The 18,600-nt window shown below is 38.5% G+C and overlaps 1 protein-coding gene across 2 annotated transcripts in view; it reads right to left on the bottom strand.

Annotated features, from left to right (window-relative positions):
* Window positions 1–9,059, bottom strand: part of LOC122802478 (enolase-like) — a 28,564-nt gene extending 19,505 nt beyond the window's left edge. The window contains exons 1-7 of one of the 2 annotated variants that reach the window (XM_044072124.1): window positions 8,975–9,059; window positions 7,904–7,999; window positions 7,244–7,302; window positions 7,070–7,133; window positions 6,866–6,993; window positions 5,997–6,134; window positions 5,680–5,767 (exon numbers count right to left, since the gene is read on the bottom strand). In XM_044072124.1, the coding sequence (XP_043928059.1) occupies window positions 5,680–5,767; window positions 5,997–6,134; window positions 6,866–6,993; window positions 7,070–7,133; window positions 7,244–7,302; window positions 7,904–7,999; window positions 8,975–9,059 (658 nt within the window). The remainder of the gene's footprint in view (window positions 1–5,679; window positions 5,768–5,996; window positions 6,135–6,865; window positions 6,994–7,069; window positions 7,134–7,243; window positions 7,303–7,903; window positions 8,000–8,974) is intronic. The other variant, XM_044072125.1, reaches the window with a different exon arrangement.
* Between the last annotated feature and the right edge of the window lie 9,541 nt (window positions 9,060–18,600).

Below are 18,600 nucleotides of genomic sequence, written 5' to 3'. Positions count from 1 at the left end.
AATTAATGGCCATGGGCAGCTTATAAATGGCTACAGATGGGTATCCAAGCAGATATGAATAGCCAGTTGTCCAAGTTACACTTCAATGCTTCATGTGGATGGGGAATCCATTCCAGAGGAACGGTAGTCACTGGGATACATAGCACTCCAGCAGGTCACATTTATATTGCAAGCAATGTTTAATCCTTTAGAAAAGGGAATTCTGGTGCTGTTTTGCAGATATGCAGGAGGCCCATAAGGGAGTTGTCTGAATGCCTTGTATTCCAAGCATAGATATCCCCTCAGCCTGTAGGATAGGATATAATACAGGGATAGGGCCTTGAGGCAGTTTCCATAGAGTGTGTTTCGTATGCCCTGTATTGAAGATGAACCTCTGAGGATGTTCCATTTGTTAGATATGCCAGGATATGTACTTAAAGGGGGCATTGTACTTCATGGCAGGAGTAATGAATGCTGAACACATGATCTTCTTGGACCTAGTTGCCATACCTTTGTTTACAAATTGAATATAGAGCTATTTCCTCACTGAGGGCATGTGAGGATCAAAGGCTTGATGACTCAGTCAGGGACTTTGACACAAGACAGTAAACTCTTAGAGGTACGTGGGTGGATAACTTGTGTAGGAGAAAAAATGCTAAGTTTAGCCATGCTCCTGCCAACTCCAGACACCTTCCATAAAACATAGATTCCCTCACCATCGAGGGACAAATGTACAATTACCTCCTTCATTGCCATGCATCAGTCTAAACACTTTCCATTTGCATACACCCCCAAGTCACAATATTGCCAATTGGCTTTTGGTATGCTTTGTAACCTTGACAGGCCTGCAAATAAGACCCTTCATCTTGCTTACTAGATGAAAGCCCTACCATTCTGTTATCCAAGCAGACTGACTTATACTTGCAGTCCTCAATTCCTTCACATTAGGAAGGATTAGAGCACTTCAATAGCTAGTGTGAAACTCATAACTCATCAGCCATCCATCTGCTCACCTTAAATACTAACAACAGCCTAATCACATCCTTTGGAACAAGTTTGGCCTTCATTGCATTTTATTCCCCCTCCACCATTTGATAATTTATAGGAGGTAGCAACAAGTATGCACTACCTATATGCAAGCCTGCTTTATATGCCCTCTGTTTTATGGCACTTTGATGCAGATTTATCATGCCCGTTTAGTATTAAGTACTAACCAGCCAAAGAGGCTGACCCCAGACATGCTACTTCTGGGGATGTAGTCCCAGTTTAGCTTTACCATCCTGCAGCAAAAACATTTATGGTTGAGCAGATGCCATCTGAAGCAAGGTTATTCAGAGTTTACAATTGTAGCAAGCTTTCTCTGGAGGACAAGATGCTGTTTTGTAGCATAAAACATTGTATCCTATTTGCTTCCCACCCCAAGCCAGAGGTGGTAACCCACATGCATCTTGTATTTAAAATACATTGGCAAATGCATTTCATTCCTATGAATACAATGGCAGCATCCTGAAGTCACAAGCTCACCCTTTTATGACCAGAGGTTAAAAAACACACAAAGCAATTTGTTAGGTCATTTTATGCCACACAGCCAAAGCAATTCTAAGGAGTTATATCATTCAATTGTCGGGTCATTTATGGCCAGAAGTAAAAATGGGCCACCAAGGCCATTAATCCAACCTATTATCAGAAAAACTTGCCAAAGAATACTACATTTTTACACATGTATTTTAATTGTCCTAAAGGCAACTCAGTCCATGGTAAAACAAGGATCAAGCAGGTTTACATCTGTTAGTTGCAGAGTTAGTACCATTAGGCGTGTACATTTACACAGACTGAAGCAGCACTCTTTGAAGCCAGTGGGTTTCTGAAGTTTTGTCCAGCAAAATATGCTTTTTTACCAAGCTCTTCCTCAATCCTATGGGGGAGAAAAGTGTTTAGCATAGAAGTCTCATTTCACCCATTGTCCCCTCCCCAACCCCAGTGTGCCTGCGCTCAACTTCATCCACAGGTATTGGCCATCTGAATCGCTGAAGGATGCAGAGAATAGTATGGTTCTTAGGTGGCACCCATTGCTCAAATGGTGCTGCTTCCATGCCTTTATTTGTTGCAGGGGCAGAATCAGCTTCCAGTTTAAAGACTGAGCTACCAGACCAATTATCCTTGCCCATCGTTACACAGGATCCAATTATCCTTGCCCATCGTTACACAGGATCCAGTTATCCTTGCCCATCGTTACACAGGATCCAGTTATCCTTGCCCATCGTTACACAGGATCCAGTTATCCTTGCCCATCGTTACACTGGATCCAGTTATCCTTGCCCATCGTTACACAGGATCCAATTATCCTTGCCCATCATTACACAGGATCCAATTATCCTTGCCCATCGTTACACAGGATCCAATTATCCTTGCCCATCGTTACACAGGATCCAGTTATCCTTGCCCATCGTTACACAGGATCCAGTTATCCTTGCCCATCGTTACACTGGATCCAGTTATCCTTGCCCATCGTTACACAGGATCCAATTATCCTTGCCCATCGTTACACAGGATCCAATTATCCTTGCCCATCGTTACACAGGATCCAATTGTCCTTGCCCATCGTTACACTGGATCCAGTTATCCTTGCCCATCGTTACACAGGATCCAGTTATCCTTGCCCATCGTTACACAGGATCCAGTTATCCTTGCCCATCGTTACACTGGATCCAGTTATCCTTGCCCATCGTTACACAGGATCCAATTATTCTTGCCCATCGTTACACAGGATCCAATTGTCCTTGCCCATCATTACACTGGATCCAGTTATCCTTGCCCATCGTTACACAGGATCCAATTGTCCTTGCCCATCATTACACAGGATCCAGTTATCCTTGCCCATCGTTACACAGGATCCAATTATCCTTGCCCATCGTTACACAGGATCCAGTTATCCTTGCCCATCGTTACACAGGATCCAATTATCCTTGCCCATCATTACACAGGATCCAGTTATCCTTGCCCATGGTTACACAGGATCCAGTTATCCTTGCCCATGGTTACACAGGATCCAATTATCCTTGCCCATCGTTACACAGGATCCAGTTATCCTTGCCCATCATTACACAGGATCCAATTATCCTTGCCCATCGTTACACAGGATCCAGTTATCCTTGCCCATGGTTACACAGGATCCAGTTATCCTTGCCCATCATTACACAGGATCCAATTATCCTTGCCCATCGTTACACAGGATCCAATTATCCTTGCCCATCATTACACAGGATCCAGTTATCCTTGCCCATGGTTACACAGGATCCAGTTATCCTTGCCCATGGTTACACAGGATCCAGTTATCCTTGCCCATGGTTACACAGGATCCAGTTATCCTTGCCCATGGTTACACAGGATCCAATTATCCTTGCCCATCGTTACACAGGATCCAATTATCCTTGCCCATCGTTACACAGGATCCAATTATCCTTGCCCATCGTTACACAGGATAAGTTTGCCCTCAAGACTGAAATGGCACTCCATTCCATTAAGCGCATGGCAGCCAAGTGAACAGCTGCAGAACCACACGTGGTAAAACAAAATTAGCCACAAATATTGAAATGAAAGTGCTTAAGAGAGCAAGGCTCCAACCAAATAGCACGAAATAAGCACTTCGAGCTCAAGACAAGTGAGTGAAGCGAAAAAAACTTTTAATAATCACATAATAATAATCACATAAATCCACACCACAAACGAAACACAAAACGCTTAACTGTTTCACCACGTTTTTCGCCCCCAATGGAACTTCATCAGATGTAAAACATTTGTTAAAATCAACTAAATCTTTAAATACTCCTTTTAAAAAAAACAATTAACCAATCCATTTCATTTTAGACAATTGTAATAAATATTCATAAGGATATGCTGACAAGGTAATAAATATTCATAAGAAGTACACTCTCATCAAAAATATAAATAAAAGCTTCATTCTTTCCAATACCATAAAATTCAAACAAAATATTGCCTAATCAGCTATAAAAATATAAATAAATCACATCTATTAAAACATAGATATCTAAAACATATAAAAACACATATAAAAATGCACTAAAATAGTTTATATAGGAACTACTAGCTACATCCTACTAATGCATTTTACACAGCAATACTGCTATCTAGTGACTAAATAAATAATTTAGTACTGAAAAAACAAAATAGAAAAATGTAAATATATATTACCCTTCTTTTCAAAATATGCTAAAACAAATAAATATAAACCTTCATATTAAAACACTTTCCTTACATCCATTATTATAAAAACAAATACATAAATACATCAGACCATCAATTGCAAAATACATATATATAAACAGTGAAGTACATTAATGTAGACATGAGTTAAAACAATACCTAGGGCAAAACCTGTTTAAATTTTCACCACCTAATCAACCTAATACATCCCTTAAAAGAAAAAAATGTTTATATATATTAATTTATTATATATTAATTCATCATAACTTTGCTGCTCTCATTTTTAAGATATTAAATATGATATGATATAAATTTATGATATAAGGGGAGGAGATTGGGAAAATAAAATAGAGGTTCGAGAACTGTATTGGCAGCTGGTACTTGATGCCTGCAGGCCTCCAGGTCTTAATGAGAATGTATCCCTGATGCCTATCTTAAAAATGAGAGCCGCAAAGTTATGATGAATTAATATATGATAAATCAATATATATAAACTATATAACTATTTTAGTGCATTTTTATATGTATTTTTATATGTTGTTTTAGATATCTATTTTTAATAGATGTGATTTATTTATATTTTTATAGCTGATTAGGCAGTATTTTGTTTGAATTTTATGGTATTGGAAAGAATGAAACTTTTATTTATATTTTTTTGATGAGAGTATACTTCTTATGAATATTTATTAGGGATGTAACGGCTGGGTTCATCTGGTGACTTGAAGTCCAGGTCATACTTGCCACTGCGGTAGAACTCTGAAGCAGCTACATCCATGCTGATCACTATCTTGCCACGGTAGCCAGCCATCTCAATAGCAGGTGTTAAGAGCTCTAGAGCTAAATGTGTTAAAAATAAATAAAGTCTCCAACTTGGCATTAAAATAGAGTGCTACAGTGTCCTTCACAAAATCCAGAAGCTATTCAGGGCTTTAGCCATGCATGGACTTTTAAATGGGAAACTAGCGACATTTAGCAGACGTGTGAGAAACTTCACATGTGAAGTCATGAGCACTTTGATAGTTTGGGAGACAAATGTGACAGCCAGGATACCCCTTTAGAGAATTTACACTTTTCGGACAGAAGTGAGACCTACAACTTGAAAACAGACCAAGTCTAGGCACACCTAGATCTACTACGGTATAATGAAATCTCAGTCTAAGAATCCCAATTGTGGGATGGTCTAGTCATTTCAGTGACTAACTATATTCCAGTAGTGTTAACCCAAGTAGACATTCAGTAATAATCTCTAGTGTTTACATAAGCTCCCATACTGTACTTTTACCCCAGGACATATGCAGACATGCAATACCAAGAGTCAACATTACATAAAGTTATTTTGGAGCCCCAACCCAGCCTAAGTTTCATACCTCCCAGTTCTAGGTTGGGCACAGAACCCAACTTCAGATCTCATCACAAGTACAATTTTAAATTCAACTTTACAAGCTCGTAGAAAAAATTAGAAGTGTCAAGCACTACCTTCATGGTTTTCCAAGATGTTGGGTGCAAAGCCACCCTTGTCACCCACATTAGTGGCATCCTTTCCATACTTCTCCTTGATTACATTCTTCAGGCTGTACCCTCATCACCCACATTAGTGGCATTCTTTCAATACTTCTCCTTGATTACATCCTTCAGGTGTGGTAGACCTCTACGCACCAATGCGTATGGCTTCCTTAAAGCTGGATCACCCACATTAGTGGCATCCTTTCCATACTTCTCCTTGATTACATTCTTCAGGTTGTGCCCTCGTCACCCACATTAGTGGCATCCTTTCCATACTTCTCCTTGATTACATTCTTCAGGTTGTGGTAGACCTCTGCACCAATGCGCATGGCTTCCTTAAAGCTGGATGCCCCTACTGGTAGGATCATGAACTCCTGCATAGCTAGCATGTTGCCAGCATGGGAACCTCCACTGATTACATTAAAGGCCTAAAAACAAAACACACAAGTGTTAACTTACACATTTATAAGCCCTCTGTCTTTCCCTCTGGACTCTGTTCAGCCACAAGAACCATAATACTGAGTTGTCTGATCTGGGCTATTCCCTGTGCCCATTTACTACTCATTTGTCCTTGTATAAATGCTCCCAGCCTGCCCCCCCCCCCAATAATCCCAAACTCTCTCCCAAGATCAGGGCAGTAACCTCCAAGACCCACACCTTTAGCTACACCCATCAACCCCTTAAAGCAAGAAATCTGTGCAAAGACTAAAACAGGGGGAATGACAGAGGCCAAAATAGGCAGATTTTAAACATTAGCAACTTTCTACATTAAGCAGAGAGTAAGAGATCAGAACACAAATACTAAAGCTAAAGGATTATGAAGTCTGAAGATCAAAACGTATGTTTTAGTGACTTCTGTCATTTGCCAGCAAGGAACAGTTTTGCCTCAGTTTTGGTCTGGACAGTTAAGATGTATGCCTTTAACCTCTCCAACTGTCAAAAGGCAGTGTGAAGACAAGTCAATGACCCATCTCTAGCTGTTTTTGTGGTGCTAAAGTCACATCTGGTGCTGTCATTTAAGTTCAGAAGCAGCTGTTATTCTGAACACTTAAGAGACACCCATATCCTACCTCAAGCTCCACTTTCCTCATTTCATGTGGAAACCAGTCAACCAAAACCAGTGTGCTTTGAACCAAGATTTACTACTGAAAAGTCTTACAGGAAGTACAAGGTCTTCATTGCCAGCCAAGTCAGCAATATGACGGTACAGTGGGACACCTTTCTCAGCAGCACCAGCTTTGCAGACAGCTAATGACACTCCCAAGACAGCACTTGCACCAAATTTTGCTGAAAAAGAAATATGGATTTATTATGCCAATACACTAAGAAAGCCTTGTGAATAACCAAACATGAAAATTCTTACATTTATTTTCTGTTCCATCAAGTTCTAGCATGATCTTGTCTGTCTCGGTCTGTTCCATAACACACTTTCTGTGGTAAAAGACAGGAAAAATATGGATAATTTTACAATTATTACAGGTGCTATAAGGCATTTTTAGTCTTCCCAGGCCAAGATCGTGGTACCTTTTGGACTTACGTTTTCAATAAGGGCTGGTGCAATTGGTTTGTTATTGTGCTCATTTGCCTTTGTGACACCTGCAAACAAGTAGAAACAATTGTGTCCAATAAGCCTATAGTAAAAGTTGCATTTTACAAGTGTCAAAATTAGTTTTTGTTGTCCCCACTACCCATGGGTCATCCAACCCTTTCAACTAACTGGTCCACTTAAATAGGATGGGAGTCAGCTAAGGGGGGGGTGGGCAGTCAGGCAATATATCCACGGTTTAGCATGCAATTGGCATCAAAGTCAGTGGCTTTCAGTGATTTAAGCTCCCATTATACTGGCATCTGAAAATGGGCATTTCTTGTCTGCAGTCTGGTGTCTAGAGAAATCATGGAGGCATGCCATAGGCATCCTGTGGGGGTGCAAGTTGTCATAGCCATGTCACTTTTTACACAACCATTTCCAGCAGGCATACAAATCTGACTGTACTCAGATCACCTTGGTCATGTTTGGGAGTTCCTCTGCCATTAAAGCTGGGAGAAAGTGACATTGTTACAACCAAAACTACAGTTGCTTGTCAGCCATAGCATTTCTTGAAATGTATTCAAATAGCAATAACAGAGCCAATTCTACCAACCAGCAAGCCTCTAACCCTGCTACATACCAAGCCAGTTTAAAGCAATTAAGTCTTACCTTTACCCAAGTACTGAGCCTCGTCTCCATCTCTTTGTTCAAGGGCTTCATAGATGCCGGTTGATGCACCACTAGGGACAGCTGCTCGGAAGAGACCTAAAGAGAAAGAATGTTAGTTCTTTTGTCTCCATGTTGTCTGGGATTTCATGTATCCACTGGCTAGGTTAGTAACCAAACTACAGCTGAGGTTATTACTATGGTCTTTGATCGCTTTTAGAATGAGGACATGAAACTGATGTTTAGGCATAACCTTGCTTCCAGAAGTAGGCAAGACTTCCAGACTTTGATGAGGGGAGGGGACCTCACACCTCAACCATATTCTAAGTGTGGGATCCCTTGCTGCTACATTTTGCCTATACCCGAGACAGCAAAGATCCAGCTTACCACATGTGAACCAGGGTGGCACAGCAAATTTTCCAGACTTGTTCTATGAATCTATGAATCTCTGCACATTAAGTTTATAATGCAGCTTTAGTTCAATGGCATAGTACATTGTTCCTACAAGGTCCATATACCCTTAAGCTTAAGGTGTTTAATGCAGCAGTCAAAGAATATGTCCCATTTTAAAAGACAACCAACTTATGCCTACCTTATCTGTTTATAGACCACCTCTCCCACAGACTTCAGTTGTGGTCTATATTATGTTCTACTCTTAGAACTAAAGTAGTTATACAATTCAAGATTTTAGGTTTATCCATCAGCCATGAACTTCTAGAATATTAGGCTTATTTCCAAATGGCTGGCATTGCAAACATTTTAAAAGGCAGAACAAATAAGTGTTGCCTATAGAGGGGTTTACTGACAGCTGCCAAGTTGACTGGCAAGCCTGAATGAGTAGCCAGTTTTCTGAAGAGGCCAAAGGGAGCTTACAGAAATAAAGATACACAACAAAATTAAAATTATTTTACAAATCTTAATTAGTAATAAAATGGCATTTACATAACTTGTGTTAAGACTTCACTGGCTAGTAAGCCTTTATCTAGAAGAGTGGTATTACCAATAAGGCAGGACTGATGAAAGGGATACAGATGGTGTAAAGCATTGTGATCCACACAACCTTTGTCAACTCACCTTTGTCAGTGTACAAGTCAGCTTCCACTGTGGGGTTACCACGAGAGTCCAGAATTTCACGGAAATGAATCTTATTGATGGACATTGTTCCTAGAGAGAAGCATAAACAGTTCACCTGTTAGTTTAATTTAAAAAAAATCTCAAGCACATCTGATAGATATTGTGTAAATTAAAATGCTTTTCCCAAAAATACTGTGTGTGCAGAAAAGAAAACTATGCAAGGCTGAACAGCAAGTCTTCAAAATAATATAGCTTGCTTTGCAAGAACAGTTAGCTGTTGATATATTAGACATGTCTAGTATAGATATTAATAACATATAGCTGTGGGCTTATGGCGTCCTGTTATAAAATAAGGACGTATCATTGTTTGTACATTACAGAGACTGCTTCATCTAAAATAACATGAACTTTTGCATATTAGCAACAGAAAGAGACAGCTGCATTACAGGAAAATTTTCCATATCGAAAATAACACTTCGGCAATGACGTTTGTATCACATGGACTGTTGCTTCTCAAAAATAATATGGATTTTTGCATATCAGCACTTTGGAAAGAGACAGTTGCATCACAGGAACTTTTTTATATTGAAAATAGCATTTTGGCAATGAAAAAAATGAGACGTTGGAACCACAGGGACAGTTTTATCTTAAAAATAACATGATTTTGTCATAACAGAAATGAGAAAAATAACATGAGCTTTGCATGATGTTTAAATTAGCTTTGCATGACATTTGCATCCAAAATAACATGTGCATTGCATTACAGGGACTTTCCATTTATCAAAGATAACAGTGTTTAAAGTATATAAAGTGCACAATGCTTGCTTTTCATTCAGTGACATTTTTACTGAGAGTGCATCAGTATCATCATCTGTCTAGCTGTGTTATAATAAGAATTGAAATATTTGTTTATTTTTATTTATTTATTTATTTAACATTTGTTGAATGGGAAAGTCTGACTAGGTTCCACAGATCCTGTTTTCAGCGGAGGCCCGGGGAGAAATGCTCCAGAAATAGCTCTGAAAGAATTAACTGTTTGACAAGAATTTGTTCTGAGACAAATAAAGTATAACAAATACAGTAGTACGGAGTTTGTCTGGTCAGTTTTGAACATTTTACAGTGGCGAGCCTTGGCCAGTGGCTGTGACCATATATCTGTTACCAGCAGTTAATATTACAGAGGGGCCCTACTACTTACTAAGTTAATTCAACAGACTGACAGTTCCAGTGTTTTAACATAGATACAGTTCCAGTTCCAGTAGTTCGTTGGTGGACACAGAGCACCGCCGTGGAAGCTGTCCTGCGTCGGACCACCTACAATTCGTCTGTAGACAAACACCGTCCTTTTTCAGATTAACTTCAGCCTGATCACCTGCTTGTCTTCTGCATAAATTACGGTACTTTCCTCACATTTATAACATGGATGCAAGTACAGACAGTTAACTTTACAGTGCCCACATATTGTATATATAAATTTACATGGTTTAAACCTTCTGTGTTAGACATGAAATGTAAATCTGAAATGTTTGATGTTCAGACATTAGATAACAGTTGTGTTTGTAAATGTATAAATGCCTATAATCCACACACAAAATGTACATGTGGAAGTAACTTTCCTAACTTCTGTCTGTCTTGTCACCGGAGTCTAGTATGTAAGCCATACCATAAGATATATCCTATTCTGATAATCACAGGAGTCTAGTATGTAAGCCATACCATAAGATATATCCTATTCTGATAAAGAATCTGTTTGATTCTAGCGTTGTTAGTTCTTCACATATACAACAGTTAAATGTACCTTCTGCTGTCACCTAAATCTCATACAGTACAAGTATATGCAATTATTGTTAGTAATGTAATAGACTGCATAAAAATGTTATTTATGGTAAATATTGCAAATGCACAAACATAAAAAGTTCTAACATAGTACAGTGTACTATCAATATTAACCTTTTGGAGAAAAGGTTTTCACAGCTTTTCAAAATTTCCCTAGAGACAGTAGTAGGGGACAGTAATGCCATTTAGAGAAGCAGAGTCAGCATAGCATTCAGACTTACTTAATGACATTTCTGGTTTAACTTAACAATCAGACAGAGCCCAACAACATTTACTAAGGGCACAAACTACAGAGGTTAATCTGACAAGACAGTTAGAAGAAGCCCAGCAAGGTTTACATTGGGCAGGGTTCAGCAGAAATGACAGTTATTTCTCCTGCTGATATATCTCAATAGTCTTGTTTATTACAGACTCTGCCTCAGTGGCAAGATATATGTTGGCATTTAAACAATGGTTGACAAAATGTGTGGTCCATTTCAAATAATGCTTTATTAAGCTTTTTTTTTTGCATTTACACATGCCAGTTTAAGTCAGAAGGGGAAAGGGGAATCAGCAACAGTGTTGGCAAACCCCTAAAACATGCTCCAGTACCAGAGTTATGGGCATTAATTCCCAAAATGATGTACAGGGAAAGTTTAGTATTGTTAGAATCAAAGCACATAAAAAATATACAGGAAAGGCCCCAGTAAATGCTTTGGCAAATGGCAAAGCAAACCAAGCAGCTAAAACAGGTGAGTGTCTAGACTCACATAACTGTTTTACAGACAGTCTAAATAGCATGACAGAAAAAAACAAAATAATGTTTGGTCAGGCAAGATGTTATATTAAAGCAATTCTGTCAGACAGCTAATGACATTCTGCAAAATGCATATGCAGCTTTAAAATCAGTTTCTGCCTGACAGACAGATACAGACTCAAAGATTAAGCCAGGGTGCTAAACAGTTAAAAAAAGTATGCAGTATTGCAAATCAAATAGCAAATGTACAAAAACAGCGTGTAGACTACATGGTGAAAGGAAGGGGATGTAAACACAGGGGGAACATGAGCAGCTTCTGCTCCACCGGGGTTACAGACAGACAGATACACAACAAAGTTCATAAAAACAGGTGATATGTTTTACTTGTAAGAAAACAGGTCACATTAAACAGAATTGTCCATATTACAAAAGATGAAGAAAAAGTCAAATAGAAAAAGGTATCTATGCAGATAATAGTGTTTCTTCAAACCCCAAAACTAGGGAAAAAATCAAGATAAAAAAATACATTAAGGGACAATCAGTCACAGGAACAAACACAGGGGGATATATACAAAATAAAGTATATCCTATAAAATGCCAGATCATGGCAGGTAATAGGCATTAAACCAATAAATTAACAAAATACAGGTTATCAGTTGGCAGCAAAGTACAAGGATCGTTTAAAGCAATGGAAGACAATGTTAGTATACAAAACTCAATGTTAATTAAACAAAGGGGACAGTAAAAGACAAAAAAATATTTTACTAGTTTAATAAGCCAGAACAGATTCAGAATAAACACAGACATAACCTACAGCCATACAGATTTAAAGTAAAGTTAATACAGATACAGTGTAAAGTTAAAGTTAATACAAATACAATAAATACATTTACAGTAGTGCAAATGGTATATGCAAAACTAAACAATGCAATTAAATGTTGGGTATATAAGTCCACATCTACGTCTGGAAATGGAGTAACATTTAAGGCAGTACCTATGACAAATCCTAAATGACGAAAGGTTCTATAGTAACAAGAGAGGGTCAACCCCCCCCCACATTAAAAGTACAGTATGTCTGCAAAGGCAGCTTATGCATACAGCAAACAGGATCAATATTGGTAAAAAACAGTGACTGTAATGTCATAGTTTCAAAAGAATGTATTACATAAAATATAACAGCAAACAGTCTTACCGCAGTGGTGGTGCTGCGGTAGCATTGTTGCCTCACAGTAAGACGTTGTCCTGTTTGATTCTCAGCTAGAGCGTCTTCTGTGTGGAGACGTGTGCATGGGCGTACCTTCATTGAAGTTGTGCATCAGGGCCGGCAACTCGGCACGTAAAAATCTACTGCAAATCATTAGCGGACCGGAGTTCCGCTGTGGCGACCCCTAACCGGGAAAAGCCAAAAGACACAACATAACAGCAAACAGTCTTATAAACAAACTAGTACAGCAAAAACATCATTAGTCAAACTGGTGTAACTGCCATCCAGGTAATAATACACAGCAATACGTACAGGTAGTAAAGTACAGAGTCATTACAAATAGCATTTTTCAGCTAATAAAAATCCAAGCAAAAGCAGCACACCATGTTGGTTCATAAAAATCAGTGTAAGTTAATAACAATCAAACAGTATCAGTACAGTAACAGTCTGTTAACAGTCTTACAAAAGTTTAAATTTGTTTCTATAATAGCAATCTATAAACAGAACAAGGCAATCTATGCAAATAAAACAGTTGCAAAGAAAACATTTGGAGATACTCAGATATAATAAATCATGAGAACAGGGATATCATGATCGGATACCTGATTTCAATATATTTTGGAGATGCAAAATTTGTTTGCAAAGGCATGTGACAAGTCAAATTGTTGGGTTTTTAGCCACATTCCTTACAGAGGGAAAATGCCATTACATGCAGTCCCTGTAGAGGTTACACATACAGGTTTTATGTTTAAAAAATCTTATAAAAGTAGAGTTGTAAAACAATCAACCATAAAAAAAAAATTGACAGTTGATAAAAATAGGAAAAGGGATACTGTTTTCAAAAGAACTATGGTCATGTAAAAAAGCTTGAGTATAAAATAAAAACAGCATGGGAGTTAACACATAATACTTCTTTTAAGGAAGAAATGAAAGAGAAGAAATTCTGTTACATAGAGTATGCAGTTCCAATAATAAAAAATACTCACATATTACCAGAGGACATGGTAAAAAAATCACCAGAAAAAGAGGGAGGTTCATGATAAAAAATAGGGAAAGATTAAAACAGCTGGACATAGGAAATGGTGTTAATTTCAAAAGCTAAATTTTTCACTGGTATGGTGCCACTAAGGCAATATAGAAAGTTACAAAGTTGATAGCAAATGCAGCTATCTCAGATATAACAGAAGAGCAGGGGCGGCTCATGCTATAGGACTGCGGGACTGCAGCCCTCCCACTTGGAAAATGGGTCCCCATCTGTAAGTCCCCCCACCGTAGAACATATAAAAATAAAAAATATCTCCCACCGTAGAACATATAAAAATAAAAAAATAGCTCCCGGACTCTGCACATGCATGCTTAGTTCCTGACTGCTGTGTTAAGCAGACCAGAACTCCCAGCATGCATGCTCAGGCATTCTGAGCTCCAGACTGCTCAGTTAGGCAGTCCAGATAGGGAAGGCAGGAAACTCCACCCTTCCAACCCAGAAATCTGTGCGGTGACGACCGCACAAACTAGAAGGTCAGTGGACTGCATCGCCCACAGGCTGGACCAATAGCAGGAGGCTCCAGCCTCCTTACATCTCGCAGGAGACCACAGGAGGACTGATCAGGCAGGCACAGGATCGCAGAAGACCACAGGAGGACTGAGACAGGTAGGTGGAGATCACTGCAGTGTGTGTTTGTGTGTAATGCCCCAGTTGCTTCATGGTGGTGGGTAGAGAATAACGCTTGAACCCTGTACCTTGGGCCCAAGTGGCAAGAGCCTGAATTCCCTACCCACCACCATTTCTAAAACATTTGCAGATTTTCGCCTCATATCTGTTCTGTTCCTCATAAAATCTGTGTTTTTTCTGTATTTTTGTTACTTAAAACAGACAGTAGTGAAGTGGTGCAGTGTTGTCTTACAGCTATGGGTTGTCTGGTTTGATTCTTGGCTGGGGTGCCTTCTGTGTGGAGTCTGCATGTCCTCCCTGTGTTTGTGTGGGTTTGCTCTGGTGTTCTCAGTGGATATTTGGACTGTATTCCCCCATTATTGACTTCGTCCAGTTTTTTTATGCCAAGGTTGAGAGCTATGGTGATAACTGAACTCACTGAATATGTTTGGGGGTTGTATTCCCCCATTATTGGCTTTGTTCGGGTGGTTTGTGCTAAGATGTTGACAGCTATGGTGAGAACTGAATTCACTAAATGGTAGCCATTTAAGTTTCAGTCTTCCTTTTTTTAAAAAAAAATAGATGATTTGGCATAGTGGCATGTTGCTCTGGCTGTTTTGCACAGGGACCTGGGTTTAATACTTGGCAGTGAAATGTATGGTGGTAACACAGCATTTTATTCTAGCAACTTTCCAACATTATACAAGCAATGTTTAAAATGTGTCCCTGGTTTTTGGGCTTTTGTCCCCCACCCAAATAAATTTTGGCTTTGTCCAGATTTCTTGTGCTGCAAAGTTCAGAGATACAGCTGAGTGTCGAGTAGATTTTACAAGGAGCTGAGAGCAGCAAGGGAACAAAAGTTTAGTGCTGCTTATACCGAGTCTGCTTACATTGTAAATAGCACAACAGGTAGTGTACTTCCTTTTGATTCAGAAGGCTGTGGGTTCTGCTCCCACAGTTGGTAGATCCATTGCTGATACTGTACTCTGTTGTAAAGGGGATGGATGTTGCAGTCCTCTTTGGTGAAGATACCTAGTAACTATGAACCTGTTATCAGTTTGCTATCCATTCCCTATTGCGATATTACTAGCATTATAATTTTTTTAATGCAACATAAGCAATTTATTCCTCAAGGGCAACAGGCACTTTATTTGTAGATGAAACAATGACATATAAAGTGGTTTGCTAGCAGTAACCTCTTCGTTAGTTAACAGATTTCTTTAATGTGGAATTATTTAGATGACTTTTACTTCTTCAGAGATCGTGCATATTTACTGATACTGGTGGACTGTTGAAGTTTGAGTAGAATTTTATGATGGAAATGTTCTGAATTGGGCAGTTTTGTCATTATTGGTGCATGCATTTTGTTTCATTGTTTACTGGAAAAATGTTCAAAACAATAAATTTAAAATGCCGTCTAACAACTGTACTGTATTGTACAAGGAATATAATTTTATACAGTCAGGAAGGTGTATCAAAGAGCATGTGTATGTTTCATGTTCAAGGGGCCTATGATTTGAAAACAGCCCAAAATTAATCTTTATCTGCCACTGCCAATATGTATTTTCTTTGAATGTGGGTTTCAGTGCTGTTCAAGGGCAGAGAAGTTTTAATGCTAAGTCTATTTTCATTGTGACACTGCATTGCTTTGTTTAGCAGATATCTATTAGGGTTTATGCTGTAAAATAAAACTTTCAAATGAAATCCATATCATCACAGAAGTAAAGTAGTATGCACATTACAGTGTTTATGGCAAATGGGGAGAAATAACCAAGGAATGGGACATTGGAATGGCTGCAGGGGGGATGCTCCATTCGACCATGATTTTGTGAGGGGGGGAAGGGCAGCAAACCCAGACAGCCCCGGCTAAACTATACCTCTCAACTGTCCAGAATTTTGCAGAATGAATAGATTTTTGCTTCTTATTTTTGGTTTGTTCCTCATAAAATTTGTGGTTTTATGCCAAATCATTTAGGAATGAAGTCACTAAATAATGACAGACATTGAGTTTCAGACGTCATAACCTTCAGAAAAATGCATGCTAAAGCAAGACCTGTTATTCTGTCAACAGTCTTAAGTTTATACAAGAGCAATGTTTAGTACTGTTTGCATGTTCCCCCAATATATTTGGCCTTGTCCAGATTTCCTGCATTAAGAGGTTGAGAGGTACGTACATATAAATTGCTTTATAGAATTAAGACAATCTAAACCTCTCAACTGTCCGCAATTTTGGCTCAAAATGTTGCTCTCCCCCTAATAACCCTCTGCAACATGGCAATTTTGGAAGAAAACGTGGAGGGTTTACAATTATAAATAACTGTAATGATTAGAGTTATAGATTACTTTTATTTCAGAAATGCATGTAGATGATCTTATTTTGTCAGCTGCTCAAGTTAACAGTACTAATCTTAAATAGGTGTCTCTTCTTTGACAGGTTCCCAGCTGTATTGTGTGGCAATTTTATATTTTTGCATAACATTTTTGGTCTGTTTTTCATAAAATTGTGGTTTTCTGGAAAATTAGTAGCAAATCATTAAAGACTGAAGTTAGAAAATAATGGCAGACATTTGAGTTTCAGATTGCATACCCTTCAGAAAATTCATACTAATGCAAGACCTACTACTATTCTATTATCTTTCTAAGTTTATAAGAGCAATATTTAAACATTGTCTTTATTTTTGGACCTGTGTCCCACTTCTATGTATGGCTTTGTCCAGATTTCTTGCTCTGAGGTTGAGAGGTATGAGTGTCAGAGCCATCACCATCAGCCAGAGACATTTCAAACTTTGACCTACTTGCTGCACCCCACTCCCCATTGTAGTGGCTCTGGATGTGTCCAGGTAAGGCAAGGAGCAGTTATGCAGTGTAAATATGCAGAGTATCCCCCATCCAAGGTAGACCACAAGTACGACCGTGGCTTTTCATCTGTCCTTAATTTTGCAGAATGTTCTGGTTTTCTGTCCTAGTTTTATACTGTTGATTTATGCTTTTTATCATTCAGAAAATGCATGCTGTTGCAGTGCCCTGTTGCTATGTATTAAAGTAGCAATGCTTTATTGACCATCAGGTAAGCTTGTCGGAGATTGTAAGATTTATATTCATTTTTATAAGCATTTTATATTTAATAAGCATACTGTTAAAGAATTACCAACATTGAAAGCCTTTTCATTGTTGCCATGCAGAGAATATTTACATAACTAGATAACGTATAAGCCTTAGGTATTGAAATGCATATGACAGCATTTGAAATAAAGGACAGGATTACAGTATTTTCAGAAGCTCATTACATTTGTTGGAGACTTGCAGTTATCTTTGCAGGCTTTACCCGTAAACTAAACAGAATGCCACTCTATCATGTGTGGTCCATAACTTGTGCAGTAATCCTTTAAGCAATTTATCTTGAGCTTGTTTCTTATTTGCATTTCATTTTTTACTTTGATCACGTGTTCCCCATGAAACAAGTAGATAGTTGTTGTCAGGCAGCAGGTCTTTTTTGGATAAGAAACATTTTTACAAGTGGGGGTATCACAGAGATTGCTACTTTCAGCATGTTGTCTGGTAATTTTATAAAGCTGAATATAAATTATAATTAGAACTGCAGTGCAAGGAGAAGTGGTTTGAGCTGAGTGCTGCTTGTTTTATTTTATATTTGATTTTGACTGGCATTTCAGTAATGTATTTAAAAAGCAATTTATTTTTTCATGCCTCACAACCTTTGTGTTTCCATCTAGATATTAAGTAAGTTGTCATGTAGCCAATGCATTGAAATATTTTTTTCTTCTATGCTTCATTTTGTCTTGATTGGAGTCTCGTAATGACAGTTTAGCACCCAGGGCAGCGTATTTAATTAAAGTTCCAGTTGTTGTGGTTTTTGAGCATAGTCCCACCCTTTTCTAGTTGGTCACACCCCTTCCCATTGGCCCCACCCTTTCAGCTCTCTCCTGCAGACCCCCTTTAATTTGAAGTCACCAGTCGCCACTGCAGAAGAGATGTGTTATAAAACTGTCAAGCAAGTAACTTTTGTTGACAATGAAGAAAGGCTATTAAGTACAGAGGATCACATTTTCCTGTAAATTGCTTTTTTTTTTAAATATTCTTTTCCCAAAGCAATAATGAAATTATGCAATGCAAAAGAAATATGCTTGTTTCTAATACAAGGTTTTGCCTTGTAAAGCAAGGGTTAACTTGACAAGATTTTA

Source organism: Protopterus annectens, chromosome 5.part0 (assembly GCF_019279795.1).
Source record: "Protopterus annectens isolate FY-2018-M chromosome 5.part0, PAN1.0, whole genome shotgun sequence".
Classification (NCBI taxonomy): domain Eukaryota; kingdom Metazoa; phylum Chordata; order Ceratodontiformes; family Protopteridae; genus Protopterus; species Protopterus annectens.
Note: the sequence above shows the minus strand (reverse complement) of the source record. Positions and strands in the feature narration are given on the sequence as shown.